A 15,689-nucleotide genomic window follows, 5' to 3' on the forward strand; every position below is an offset into this window, starting at 1 on the left:
CACCAGTACCACAGAGAAGGCTAAGCTCTTAAGACTTGTTTATCTTATCTCTGGTGATCTTAATTTTTACCTGGTAACATTAGCCGACTGCATTCTGAGGCCTCAGTCACTGGAAGGAGGGACAAGCAAGTAATGTCTTTAGCTTCTGATTCTACTAGCCCCTGTCCTAGTGGGATGGACGTATTCTGAACAAACTGTACCAGCAGCTGAAGGGGAAAGGGGGGGATGTGGAGACAACAAATAATACAGGTTATTATGAATGGATCTAAACCTCTGAATTTACCAAAAGGCAATGATGTAATTAAGTCTTGATTGCTCACTAGTCTCAACCTTATTCATAGAAAAACCAGACTAACTACAAAATAATATTTTAACTCATTTTTATCAAGTGTTCTAGATAAAAATTGAATCGTATAATTAACTTCTATCACCTTCCATAAAACAGAGAAATGATAAAAATAATTATATTTTTAAATGGTGGCTATTACAAATTCAACTGCATTGTACTGATTATATTTTATAAAGTACTCTTCTGTGTATAGGCTCTTTTAATCCCCACTGTAACTTAGTGAGATTAAACACGTATTTTAAAGACAAGGAATCAAGTTGAAGACACTAAATGACTAGTCCAAGGTCACATTACTAGTTAGGAGCAATGTCAGTCTTCATACTTAGGTAACATGATTCCAAATTCAGTGATCTTTCCACTAAGCAACACACATGTTCTAAAATTAAAATGAGAAAAATGAATAAAAATTTTAAATGTTTAAATCCCCTAATCACATTTAAAAAGAAAACACTTTTAGATATATACAAAATTAATAAAAAATGGTTTGTGGTAGTAAATATTACATATATGTCATATACATAAATTTTGTCATTATGTAATTATGTAATAATTTACACTTATTTAAATAACAAGTATAAAAAATCATAAAAGGTTAAGAATTGAATTTTTAAATTTTTGAGAAAGTACTTAGTAACAGAAAAATAATAAACTAGTAGTTACAACCAAAACCATATGGCCCACAAAACCTAAAATATTTATTACCTGGCACCATTACAGAAAAAGTTTGCTGACTCCTGAACTAAGAATAAACTCTGGAATACAGCCCACCAAAAGAAAAGAAAACCAGTTGCCTGGGCTCACCTCTGGTTTGGATTCTAACTCATCTGATAACATTGATTCAGCTTCCAAATCCTGTAGCTGTTCAGGGGACAGGTTAAAATTTTAATTCAGAGTCAATGACACCTTCCTGTTATGCTCATACTCCTCTAGGAAGTGTTATGCTTTTCCTGTAAGATGCTGGGCTGGGTGGGTAATTAATTTAGCCTAAAAAAGGAAAAAAGAAAGAGAGAGAGAATTCAGAGCAGTAGGAAAATGTAGCTAAAAAAACAAAGCCACTTCTTTACATATCCAAAAATCACAACAAGCAAGCAAATAAAAAATTCAGCCCAAAACACTTGTTTTAAAATAGAACAAGCCCAACAGATATCAAAACCCATAAAAAGTTGTACTTTAATGTAGAATTTCTAACAATCTATTCTAAGAACATAGAGAACAGACTTGTGGTTGCCAAGGGGGAAGGGGGTGGGGGAGAAATGGATTGGGAGTTTGGGATTAGCAGATGCAAACTATTACATATAGAATGGATAAACAAGGTCCTACTGTATAGCACAGGGAACTATATTCAATATCCTGTCATAAAGTACAATGGAAAAGAATATGAAAATGTATACACATACATATATAGGTAATGATATAACTGAATCATTTTGCTGTACAGCAGAAACACAACACTGTAAATCAACTATACTTCAATAAATTTAAAAATAAATAAATAAGAAAAGGTCTTAAGTATGGTAAAAGCTATATGCCCAAAGAATTTCACCTTATCATCTGTCCTAATAACTGTAAGCAACATATAAATATAGATATATATTCAATTAGGTAATGGTTGATTATAGTATGACATTGTATGACTTAAAAATACAGTTATGGGGCTTCCCTGGTGGTGCAGTGGTTGAGAGTCTGCCTGCCGATGCAGGGGACATGGGTTCGTGCCCCGATCTGGGAAGATCCCACATGCTGTGGAGTGGCTAGGCCCGAGAGCCATGGCCGCTGAGCCTGCGCGTCCGGAGCCTGTGCTCCGCGACGGGAGAGGCCACAACAGTGAGAGGCCTGCGTACCACACACACAAAAAATAGTTATGAAAACAATGCAACAGAAATGCTAAGACATTAAATTACAAAAACAAAACACAAAGTTATACACTTGTTATTAAAACTAGTTAAGATAAGCACAGGAAAAAGTAAAAGGAAATTCACACAGCCATGACAGTCACTGTACTGGGTGGGTGGTAGGCTGGTGTGACGTTTTTCTTCTCTTAATTTCCCAATTTTTTATAAAAGGTAATTACACAGTCAAAATTTGAACAGTGTTTCCTCAAAGTAGTATCCTCGGGACACTCATGAAGCTGTTTCCCCCCCCCTTACTTTAAATTCTTACTTTCTTGATGACTATCCTTAGTGTTGTGTTTGGATTCCTTTTTCTTTTTTGTGTGTATTTATCTATTATAGATTTTCGGTTTGCTGGTATTTATCTATTATAGATTTTCGGTTTGCGGTTACCATGAAATTTTGGTATAGTAGTCTATATATACACAGTTGTTTTAAGCTGCTGATCTCTTAATTTCAAATGCATTTTAAATATCCTGCATTTTCACTCTCCTCCTCTCATGATTACTGGTTTTGATATCATATTTTACATCTAATTGTTTTGCGTATCTCTCAACTGCTCTTGTGGATGGAGATGATTTTATTACTTTTGCTTTTTAACCTCCCTACTAGTTTGTGTGTGGATGATTTCCTATCTTGACTGTATGTTTGCCTTTACCAGTGAGCTTTCCCATTTTGTAATTTTCTTGTTTCTAGTTGTGGCCTTTTCTTTTCCACCTAGAGAAGTTTCTTTAGCATTTGTTGTAAAGCTGGTTTGATGGTGCTGAATCCTTTTAGCTTTTGCTTGTCTGTAAAGGTTTTGATTTCTCCATCAAATCTGAATGAGAGCCTTGCGGGGTAGAGGATTCTTGGCTGTAGGTTTTTCCCTTTTGTCACTTAAAATGTACTGTGGCACTCTCTCCTGGCCTGCAGATTCTGCTGAAAAATCAGCTGATAACCTTATGGGAGTTCCCTTGTATGTTATTTGTTGCTTTGCCCTTGTTGTTTTTAGTATTTTCTCTTTATCTTTAATCTTTGTCAATTTGTTTTTGTTTTTGTTTTGCGGTACACGGGCCTCTCACTGTTGTGGCCTCTCCGGTTGTGGAGCACAGGCTCCGGACGCGCAGGCTCAGCGGTCATGGCTCATGGGCCCAGCCGCTCCACGGCATGCAGGTTCTTCCCAGACCGGGGCACAAACCCGTGTCCCCTGCATTGGCAGGCGGACTCTCAGCCACTGCGCCACCAGGGAAGTCCAATCTTTGTCAATTTGGTTACTATGTGTCTCAGCATGTTTTCCCTTGGGTTAATCCTGTATGGGACTCTCTGCACTTCCTGGACTTGGGTAACTGTTTCCTTTCCCACATTAGGGAAGTTTTCAGCTATTATCTCTTCAAATATTTTCTCAGGCCCTTTCTCTCTCTCTTCTCCTTCTGGGACCCCTATAATGCAAATGTTAGTGTGTTTGATGTCCCAGAGGCCTCTTAAAATGTCCTTTCTTTTCATTCTTTTTTCTTCATTCTGTTCCATGGCAGTGCTTTCCACTATTCTTTCTTCCCGCTCACCAATCCTTTCTGCCTCATTTATTCTGCTACTGATTCCTTCCAGTGTATTTTTCATTTTAGTTATTGTATTCTTCAACTGTTTGGTCACTCTTTGTATTTTCTAACTCTTTGTTAAAAACTTCTTGTAACTTCTCACTCTGTGCATCCATTCTTTTCCTGAGTTCTTGGTTCATCTTTATGATCATTACTCTTAACTCTTTCTTGAGTAGATTGCCTATCTCCACTTCACTTAGTTGTTGTTTGGGGGTTTTATCTTGTTCCTTTGTCTAGAACATATTCCTCTGCCATCTCATTTTGTCTGAATTTCTATTTGTATTTTTATGTATGTGGTAGGTTAGTTACATTTCTCAACCTTGGAGAAGTGGCCCTCTGTAGGGGATGTCCAGATGTCCCAGCAGTACATTCCCCTCTCATCACGCAAGGGCCAGGGACCATCTGGTCACAGGGTAGATTCTGACTTGTGTTTGCAGACTCAGTTCCACAGGCTGTGAGACTGTAGTTTTCTTGCTTCTGGTGTCTGCCCCCTGGTGGGTGAGGCTGGGTCTTGGCCCCCTGGTGGGCAAGGCCGAGTCAAGGGGCATGTCTAGAGGTGGCTGTGGGATCAGGAAGTCTTTAGGCAGCCTGTCTGCTGATGGGTGGGGTTGTGTTCTTGCCCTGTTGGCTGTTTGGTCTGAGGCATCCCAGCACTACAGGCTGTTGGGTAGGGCTAGGTCTTGGTGATAATGACCCAAGCAAGATGTCAGCCTCCAGCAAGAGTTCACACTGATGAATACTCTCCGGTATCTCTGTCACCAGTGTCAATGTCCTCAAGGGGAGCCAAAGCCACCCTCACCCCCACCCCCATCCTCCCCAGGAGACCCTCCAAGACCAGCAGGTAGGTCTGGCCCAGGCTCCTATGAAGTCATCACTGCTTTTGCCCTGGGTCCCATTGCGTGCAAGACCTTGTGTGCACCCTCCAAGAGTGGAGCTCCTGTAATTAAGCCCCACTGGCCCTCAAAGCCAAATGCTCTGAGGGCTCCTCCTCCAGACATCAGACCCCGCAGGCTGGGGAACCCGATATGGGGCTCAGAATGCTCACTCCCATGGGAGAACTTCTGCAATATAACTATTCTCCAGTTTGTGGGTTACCCAGCTGGGGAGTATGGGATTTGATTATATCGCAAGTGTACCCCTCCTACCGTCTCGTCGTTTCTTCTTTATGTCTTTGGATGTAGATTATCTTTTTGGTAGGTTCCAGTCTTTTTCATCAATGGTTGTTCAGCAGTTAGCTGTGATTTTGCTGTGCTCATGAGAGGAGGTGAGCTCAAGGTCCTTCTACTCTGCCATCTTGTCCTCCCATCCTCTAAATTCTTACTTTCTTAAAGCTTTTCTTTCAGGATTTTGGCAAATAAGTCCACTTTATTTCACACAATTTTTGCTTAAATTGGAAGCACTATTATATACAAAATAAGCATACAGTGTAAAATATACCCAGGATGGGAGTTTTCAATACATACCAAGGTAGAGTGGGAAGTTAGAATAAGAAAGGCTTACTCTACAAAAAGGGCATTTAGAAGTACGTGAATAAATGTCTATTCTCCTGTTGGTTAAACCTCTCCCCAATGCTAGCTTCCAGAAATCCTCACTTTCATCATAAAAAAAATGTATAAGATGTAAATGAAAAGGCTCATTTTAAGTTTACCACATAAAGCTGTCATAAATCCCTGACTTTTCCTTTCACATACGTTTTTCTTATTCAAGCACTGTAACTGCTCAATGTAGTTTACCCATCCCTCTTTTCAGAGAGGAAGGAACCGAGGCTTAGTACAGCTACTTGCTCAAGTTATTAAGCTGCAGAGCCAGCATTCCCACCCACAGAGCAGGCTGGCATGAATAGTAATTACATCTCCCTAGGTCTGATCTTGAATCATCAGGATTCAAGAATTAAGAATTCCTTTTCCCCAATTCCAGCTCATTTCAAGAAGCCAAGAAATTACCAAATGTCTGCTTAGGTTAACCTTAGGGTTCCTCCAACTTGAAGATTCCAGGACTGTAAAATCTCTAAGAAACTAGACAACTATTTACTGTCCTTTATATTTGTTAGTTTTCTTAGAAACTGATGGCACTGGCTCCATTTCTGATATCCTTACCTAATGAAAATTTTAAAAAATTTAGTATATGAACATGTGTACCAAACAAGGGAAAAAATCAGATATACTATACTTTAGACATTTTTGCAAATCTGTAATAACAATTTAGAGAAGGGAGCTGCCACCTCTCTTACAGTTTAATAGATACCTCTAGATCACCATTTCTCATGCTCGTGGTTATCTGTGATGTTTCATTTTAGTCATTTCAATGATAATTTTTAAAAAATTAACACATGTATTTTCTGGAACAAATCAGTATCCATATTATAACTGAGTTCTACCACACAATTTTGGTGCCCAGTTTGTGGTTTGTATGTTTGCTGTATAAACAAAAGAGAGATGAGTAGGATGCAGCAGAATAGGCAGGATGACCTCAAAAGAATCTGTATTGGAGCACTCAGTACCATATCGAGTGTATTAGGTGGATCTCATCTTTAACACAGCAACTTGCTATGTACGTTAGCTGGAAATGTGATGGCAAATATACAATTAAAATTTTCTATTCCCAATTCAAGTTACCCACTTAACAGATTTCAAAAACTACAATTCAAATATTTTTTTACATTAACAGCTTCATTGAGATGTAATTCACATACCATACGGGTCACTCACTTCAAAAGTACAACTAAATTTTTTTAGTATATTCACAGTTATGCGACCATAACCACAATCAATTTTACAACAATTTCTTCACCCCAAAACAGAAACCTATTAGTAATCACTCCCCATTTCCTCCCAAACCTTCCACTGACCAAGCCTAGGCAACCACTAATCTATTTTTTGTCTCTATGGATCTCCCTATTCTGGACATTTCATATAAATGGAATTATATATGTAATCTTTTGTGTTTGGCTGCTTTCACGTAGCATACTGTTTCCAATGTTCATCCTTGTTATAGCATGTACCAGTACTTAATTTCCTTTTATTGTCAAATAATATTCTATTGCATGGATATACATTTTATTTGTCCATTTATCAGTTGACGGTCATTTGGGTTGTTTTCACAATTTGGCTATCATGAATAATGCTGCTATAACATTCATGTACAAATTTTTTTTAATTAATTAATTTATTTATTTTTGGCTGTGTTGGGTCTTTGTTGCTGTGTGCGGGCTTCCTCTAGTTGCGGCGAGTGGGGGCTACTCTTTCGTTGTGGTGTGCAGGCTTCTCATTGCAGTGGCTTCTCTTGTTGCGGAGCACGGGCTCTAGGCACGCGGGCTTCAGTAGTTGTGGCATGCAGGCTCAGGAGTTGTGGCTCACGGGCTTAGATGCTCCGCGGCATGTGGGATCTTCCCAGACCAGGGCTCGAACCCATGTCCCCTGCACTGGCAGGAGGATTCTTAACCACTGCGCCACCAGGGAAGCCCCATGTACAAATTTTTGTGTGGACATATGTTTTCACTCTTTAGGGTATACATCTAGGAGTGGAAATGATAGGTGATACAGTAACTGTGTTTAACCTCTTGAGGAATTACCAGGCTATTTTCCAAAGTGGCTGCACCATTTTACAATCTCACCAGTAGTGCATGAGGGATCCAATTTCTCCCTATCCTCTCCTTTTAAAATACACCTTTTTTTATTACAGCCATCCTAGTGAGTGTGAAGTGGTAACTCACTGTAGTTCTGAGTTGCATTACCTGATGGCTAATGATGTTGAGCACCTTTTCATGTGCTTATATGCCATTTGTACATCTTTTTTGGAGAAATGCTTATTCAGATCGTTGGCCCATTTTTAAATTGAGTTGTCTTTTTACTATTGAGTTGTAAGAATTCTTTATATATTCTAGATACGAGTCCCTTACCAGATATAAGATTTGCCCAAACTTTCTCCCTTTCTGTGTTATCTTTTTATTTGCAACACAAATCTTATCTTCTTCTGAATAAGCCAACTCTAACTCTACAAAGTTATCAAACAATACCTCACTGAAATTGGCATTCAAGGACTTCTGGCCAGTTTTGGTTGAATATGAGATCTGATTATCATAAACTGCTTCACAATGCCTTCACATCACAAATACTACCTTGTATGATATTCTCTACATTGCTATTACTAAAGTTAAAATATAGAAACAGATTATATATAATAGTGAATCCAAAGCTAAATCTTTCCACTATTCAGATCAACATTAAGTATTTCATTTCAGTAAAACAACATCTCTACAACATAATATGAATGTTAATTTGGATTTTCTTGGGTTTTGGTATGGTTTACGTCTATATACTTACTCATAAAGATATAAATCCATGGTAACAACGGACATAAAACTGATAACCTAAATTGTACTATATACATGGTTCCTATGGCCATCAAAACATGTTAGATTGCTTAAGAAAACAACCTTGCTTCAGCATATATTTTAAAAAATTCCACTGACCCTACCATTGCTAGTACTAAATTATTTGTAAATTTGTTTTGATTTTATAGTTGATTAAAAGGTATAGGGGTTCAACACAGGAGGGATAAGGATTACCTAGCTTTTTTTTTTTTTTGCGGTACACGGGCCTCTCACTGTTGCGGCCTCTCCCGTTGCGGAGCACAGGCTCCGGACGCACAGGCCCAGCGGCCATGGCTCACAGGCCCAGCCGCTCCGCAGCATGTGGGATCCTCCCAGACCAGGGCACAAACCCGTGTCCCCTGCATCGGCAGGTGGACTCTCAACCACTGTGCCACCAGGGAAGCCCGATTACCTAGCTTTTCGTTTGAGTATATTTAAAGTATTTATGATAAAAATAATGTACCAGTATGGGGTTGGGGGGGAGTGTCCAATGCAATGTCTTTCCTTCAAATGCAATTTACATGACACTAGAGTGAAAGACACTGCTTTACTCAAAGAGAAGCTATTTTCAAGATAATTATGGGTCTCAGACAAAATTTCTTCCCAGGCTTTCTTATATTAATTAAGATAAGAGATTAGAGATGCGATACCAAGCAGTCGCCTACATCACCCAAAGTCCTTTAATTGGACAGTAATATTTGCTCATTTTTATTTTGTATCTTTACCCAGACAAAATTTGTATTCTTATTTCCTTCTAAATAGAAAAATTACTAATTTAGCTCCATAAAAAATAAAAGAGATAATGATATTTAACTATCAGCAACAAAGGCCAGGCACATCAAATCCTATTTTCCACAAATCATAACATAAATAAGGAATCTTGGCTCCGGATGAAGAGTTCATAACAAAACTAACTGATCTCAGAAACCGAAGGATTGGTCTAAGTATACTGTTCAGACCTTTTCTCCCTCTACCCTTGGCAACAACTAAATTTTACTATGTGCATGGTTCCCTATGGCCATGAAAGCATATTAGACTGCTTAAAGGAACAATCTTGGTCTAGCACATATTATATTTTTTAGAAATCCACTGACCCTACCACTGCTATTATTGAATATATTACCCCATAGTCAGCCTAAGGGTTAAAAAAAATGCACGCAACACAAACCTTTGCAATGAACCAAAGCAAAGAACACAAGAAGCCCTGAAAAGTTCTGGGAATAAGTAACAACAGCAGAGTTGATTTAGGACAACAGCAATCTCTATGGCCATCCTGAAAACAACTCTCTTTCTTGTTTTTAGCCAAATAAATCCTGGGAACTGAAGTTTGATAAACTGTATTCTTTTTATACAGTACACTCAACATCATCCAGCAAATTATGCATTAACACTAAGGAGCTGAACAAGTTTAATAAAGAAGTTGAGATGTTTAAAAAAAAAAAATCCAAGGTCTCTAAAGCAGGAATCTAAATTCTGCCTCTGACTCGTTGGTTGAGACCTGGGCAAGCTATTTATCTTCTTGGCCCTCGGAAACTTATCTGAAATACAGAAATGAAATAGGTCTACCCTAAGATTATTTATATATCAGGCAATAGAAATAATTACAAAATTCTTCAGAAACAAAGTTCTGCATAAGTGCTTAAGAAACAAGTAAATCTATCAAACGCTTAATATACTATAAAAGGTTAAGAAATCTGCTTTTTGTTACTGAGTCCAAATTTCCTATAGAGCAGTGGTTTTCAAACTTTTTTGACTGCAACCCACAGTAAGATACATTTTCCATCATAACCCAGAGAATGAAACACACACAGAGATACACACAAATAACATATTTTCATAAAACAATAAAATACTAACATATAATAATCTCATGCACTTTGAATTTATTTTTAAATGATAAGATCCACGAAAATGTTCTCACAGCTATTAACAGGTTATGTCCCACAGATAGACAAACACTGTAAAGTATTTTCAAGTGTCTAAAATGCATATGTTTAACACAGAATCAGTCTTAAAATATAAAGCCATAGATATAAACCTGCTATAAGTATATATTACAAACAATCAGCAATTACCATTGATAAAAGTCTTGGTGAAATTGAGATTACTTAAACCTCAAACCTCCTTGAGGTCTGCAAAGGAAAATACTACACACTAGGCAAAGAAAGACAAAGTAGTTTTTCTAATTAACCAGTCTTTGGTCCCACACCCTAATGAAGAACTCTCATATACTAGACAGAATTAGTGGTAACACCATTTCCCTAGAGTAGGTATGGCCTAAAACCAATGAAGGCTACATGAAGAAATACTGGGAGGGAAAAACCAATCCAAAGTAAACTAAGCAAGCAACAGGGGAACAGAGCTGATACAGGTCTCTTGCCTTAGTCCTGACTACCATACAGAAGGGAGTGTATTCCAAACAGAAAGATGACCGGGGCTTTAATACTCTGCATCATGAAAGAAACAGAACAGCATTGTGTCAACCTCCAAAAAGCAATGTGATTCCACCCTAGAATACAAAGCCCAGAATACCAGTATTGCTCTTATCCTCTTGAGGGAGGTAGAAAATGCCTTGACCTTGACCCGGTTTTGGAAAGAAGGGGAAGACTGAGGGAGGCTTGAGAAAAAAGAGGGAAGAAACTGAGAAACACTGTGCTCCCCCAATTGGTCACTATTCATAAAGGTTAAAATAAAGCACATAATTTCAACCAAGAGGACTAGTCTCTCTTACCATGGGCCAATCTGCTTCTCAGCTCCCCCGAAACCTGTGGCTGACCACAGATACAGACAGGAACAAAACTCAGTTAATACTTAAAAAACGCAAACAAAATTCTACTAATGTTAGTGAATTCCAAAGACCAAAAATTAAAATTTAAAAAAGAGCAGTTTAAGTTTTGGCATAAAATGGTAGTGAAAGGAACAGAAAAACCAAGTAACTTTTTTTTTTTTTTTTTTTTTGCGGTCTGCGGGCCTCTTACAGTTGTGGCCCCTCCCGTTGCGGAGCACAGTGCGCAGGCTCAGCGGCCATGGCTCACGGGACCAGCCGCTCCGTGGCATGTGGGATCTTCCCGGACCGGGGCACAAACCCGTGTCCCCTGCATCGGCAGGCGGACTCTCAACCACTGCGCCACCAGGGAAGCCCCCCAAGTAACTTTTTAATATCATATCTAGTATATGATATAGCATGAGAGTTAATTAAATTCTAATGATAAAGTGGTAAAGGGTACTGATAAAAGACATTTGGAATATAGAACTGTGAAGCCAGAATGAATCTCAGAAACCGTAGCATTCATCCTGCGCGCGCTTTCCCTCTTCTCTTCACAGGATCTTCTGGGGTGCTCCATTCCTATAGCCCTGATTTTTATTCTGGTCACCTCCCCATTTCTCTGCAATCCTTCAGAGACAAATTTAAGCCAATGATCTTCATGCTGCTAAATTTAATGGATACTTTGCTGCCCTAATCTTACTTGACCTTTGCAAGGGACAGCTATTATTTTTGACTGTTCCACATTCATTCCCCCGTTTGGGTGACAGGATCCACATTTTGTTGGGGGATCTATCCCTCCCCCACTGGATACATTCTGAGTGCGATTATAGATTAAGGTGTTCTTTTCTATCCTGACCAACTGTTGGATACCCAACCCATGATGAACAAATCAGATACTTTTCCTCAGAACGTGAATTCTAAAAGAAGTAACTAAGGTGAAAACTGCTGTAGCAGCCCATTCACTCCAGTACTGCAATTAGCAGCCTCCCCTTGGGGCTGCTCAGATTCCTGTCCTTTTCAAAGCCAGGGCCTTCAGCATTTCCTTTGATCCTGTCAGCTGCCCACATCCTTGTCATAAATTCCTCTTCTCCTCAAGTAAATTGGTCATTTGCAACCAGAGCCATAACTGATATTTTCCCTTAAAAGTACTGCCTCCTTCCTCAAACACTTTACTTACTCTTTTTTGCTTCTAAGATACTCCTTATTTTAATCCTACCTCATTGGCCATTCCTCCAGTTTCCTCCGATAACTCCTATATTCCTCCTCCACTCATCCTCTAAATATTAATGTTCTTCAGGATAGTTTGCAGGCCAGGCCCTCTTCTCTTGCTAGACTCTCTTCCTAGTGTGAACTCATGGCTTTAAATGATACGGTCTCCAAAATTTTTATCTATAGCCCAGATATCTCCTCTGAGCTGCAAACTTGTACATAGGAAGGATTGCTTACTTGACATCTCTACCTCATGTTTTGATATCTCAAATTTAACATGTTCAGAATGAATTCTCTCCCAAGCCTATTTCCCATCCTCCCCTGCCAGCCCCTCTGACCACAACCCTCCATTCAAGGGAGGATCACCATTCACCCCATTTAGAAGTCACTTTTATTACTTTATTTCCTTTGTTCCCAGTATCCAGTCCAGCTGCAAGTCTGGACTTGATTCTGTCTCCAAAAGAGATCGCAAATCCACCTACTTCTATCTCTACTGCCACTACTCTACTCCAGGCCACCATCAACCTTGCCTTAAAGTACTGTTACTGTCTCCTAACTGGTCTCCCTGCTTCTATACTTTGCCTCCCTCCATTCTCTTCACATCACTTAATATCATCGTAAAATGTGAATTTTCACATTTTTTTTCACGTGGCTTCCCAATGCATCTAGAAAAAATCCAAACTCCTTATCCTGGCCTATAAGGACCTATGTGATCCATTCCTGCCTCCATTCAACCTCCAGCCAGATGACTCTCCCTTAGTTCCTTGAACATATTAAGCTCTTTCCTATGTTAGGGATTTGCACACATCATTTCCTCTACTTAGGAATGCTTTCTCTTCCATTGCTCTTTTTCATTCTTCAGGGCTCTACTTAACTATCAACTCATGCAGAAACGCTCTGCCTGATAACCTTATCCAAGGAAGGTTCCTCATACCCCCACTTTTATTTTCTATCTCTGCTGTCTCCATTACAGCACTTACCACAATTTCTAATTCTTTTGTTTTGATACAGTATTCACTTTTTATCTGGCTACCCCCTAAATTGTAAGCTCCATAAACAAAGGCAAGAACTAGCCTGTCTTGTTCACTACTGTATCTCCCAGAACCCAGAACCCATCACCTAGTGCCTGGCAAAGTATTGTAGGTAATTCATAAGGAATTTAGGTCTCCAAGAGTCATTTCTGATACTGTGAAGCTCTGAGACTGTCTTTACTATGAGTTTAAAGGGCTTTTATACAAACTTCCTGTAAGCAGCTAGTAGGCACTGAACAAATATTTGTATAACGAATGAATGACTCCGTGAATCATACCCAAATTTTTGTCTCTATTTCTGACCTCTCTCTGTACTCCAAACTTTCATTTCTAACTGCTTGCTAAGTAACCCCATGTAGATATCTACCTCAATTTTAACAATGTCCAAAATCCAGACTGTCACCTTCCCCACCAAACCTGTTCTTCTTCCTGTATTATCCATTTCAGTTATTGCCCGATTGTTCTCCCACTCAGCTACAAATTCTAGGTCTTGAACAATCTCTCTCATCCTCCATATTTAAATAATCCCAGTGGTTCTGATTCCTCCAAATTTACTCCTACCATAATGCCCTGTTTAGGTTTTTCATTATCTTTCAACTACACTATGAAAAATAGGCTTCTAACTGGCCACCTTGCCCTTAAAATTCCCCTTTCCATTCCAACTTTTTTTTTTTTTTTGCGGTACGCAGGCCTCTCACTGTTGTGGCCTCTCCCGTTGCGGAGCACAGGCTCCAGACGCGCAGGCTCAGCGGCCATGGCTCACGGGCCCAGCCGCTCCGAGGCATGGGGGATCTTCCCGGACCGGGGCACGAACCCGTGTCCCCTGCATTGGCAGGCGGACTCTCAACCACTGCGCCACCAAGGAAGCCCTCCATTCCATCTTTTATGCAGCCACTCATCTTTCCAAAACACAGAAATGCTTACGTCACTTCCCTTACCCAAAGTTCAGGGCTTCAGAATTAACAGTCAAATCCCTAAGCATGGCATTTTAAATATTCAACAATATGTCCTCAAATACTGTTCCAACTGCAGCATCCACTATATTCCTCAATGAACCCTTTTCTCCAGTACACACTGGACTGGCTACTAAATGAACACTCCAACCTATTTTAGTGCTCAAGGTCCCTTTCCCTTGTGATAGTTCTCCAGTAGTAAGACCCTCCAGTAATAAAACCCTCCAATCCAGCTGTGATCTTTTGAAATCCTTTCCAGTCCTTAAAATCCAACTCATACGCCATCCTCCATGAAGACCCCTTTCCCTCCAGTCAGAACAAATCTGTCCTTCCCTTGGTGTTCTCACAACACAGTTTAACCTCTCTTTAGCAATTATTTCAGCCTGCCTTGGGAGTTAGTTGCATATTTTTCTCACTGGTTAAGGTTCATTGAATTTATCATCCTTCTCCCATCCTTCTCCCTTCTCCACCGATGCTTTGCACAAACTAAGCATTCAGGAAATATTTGCTGAATGAATAGGTAACCCCCTTCATTTACAGAGGGAAAAAAAGTCTAAAGCTAGACATTAACTTGCCAAAACTTAGACCTCTACGTAGATGTAAAACTTAAAAAACTAGAACCTAAATCTTTGACTGCTAGTTTAGTTGACCTTGTCTCACACGAAGATAACACGAAGTGGAATTTCTCACTCCCTAAAAATAACAAAATGCCCCTGGCTTTATTTTAAAATGTTTCTTTTATTCTCTTTGCAAATACCCTGTGTTGGTCCTTGTGCCAAAGTGAGGAAGAAATACAAATTCTTAAGTTCCAAGTTAATAATATTTAACTTTCAAATGGTTCCTAAATGCATTTCAGAGCCTCATGAGCAAGTGAGATAAACTTTAATAAACTAACTGAATTCTCTTCTCTGAAGAAACTTCAACCTGCGAAATGCATAAGGCTGTGGACTCTCACAGCCCACACCCTCGCCTTGAAATGACACGCAAAGGAGAAACCAGTGGCCCAGACCCTCCGAGTCGGCAGCCTTCCTTCTTCTAGATCGAGAAAGTAAGCGGACGTACCAAAGAAGAGGGTAGGTCTGGGCTGAAATGTCCAGGGCAGAGTCGCCTTGACATCCTCGTTCCCCCATTACAACAGCCTAGTGAAGGGCCCCGAGGTCCGCAGGCAGGCCTCGCGGAGGGTGCAGTCCAGGAGCCCCCGCCGCGGGGACTCGCTGACTCTTTCTCCAGGTTGGTCTTGTCCCCATGCCCCTGGCCCCGAAACCAAGCGAAGGAGCCGAAACATATGCCCCAAAAGCCCGCGAAAAGAGCCGAAGCCGTAGGGCTTCAGACCGGCCGCTCCAGATCCGGGTGGGGTGCCCCGGGGCGGTTTCCCTGTCCTCTCCGGGGGCAAACTCGGCCCAACCCCCTGAGGAGCCAGCACTGGCTCCCTCCCTCTCGGGGACCACCTAGCCGAGCGGGTCGATCAGGCCCACCCCGGAGCTCACCTTTCCGTCCCGGGCAGCCGTCCGTCCGTCAGTTGGTCCCGAATTCCGTCCACACAGA

At 40.3% G+C, this 15,689-nt stretch overlaps 1 protein-coding gene across 5 annotated transcripts in view; it reads right to left on the reverse strand.

Annotated features, from left to right (window-relative positions):
• Window positions 1-15,677, reverse strand: part of ZNF410 (zinc finger protein 410) — a 40,434-nt gene extending 24,757 nt beyond the window's left edge. For 4 of the 5 annotated variants that reach the window (XM_082841595.1, XM_082841593.1, XM_082841594.1 and 1 more), the window contains exons 1-3: window positions 15,632-15,677; window positions 1,151-1,333; window positions 71-206 (exon numbers count right to left, since the gene is read on the reverse strand). In XM_082841595.1, coding sequence (XP_082697721.1) covers window positions 71-206; window positions 1,151-1,183 — 169 coding nt within the window. In that variant the 5' untranslated portion in view covers window positions 1,184-1,333; window positions 15,632-15,677. Of the gene's footprint in view, window positions 1-70; window positions 207-1,150; window positions 1,476-15,631 lie in introns of those variants that run through there. The other variant, XM_082841592.1, reaches the window with a different exon arrangement.
• Window positions 15,678-15,689: the final 12 nt, after the last annotated feature.

This window comes from Leucopleurus acutus (assembly GCF_964270905.1).
Source record: "Leucopleurus acutus genome assembly, chromosome: 1".
Classification (NCBI taxonomy): Eukaryota; Metazoa; Chordata; class Mammalia; order Artiodactyla; family Delphinidae; genus Leucopleurus; species Leucopleurus acutus.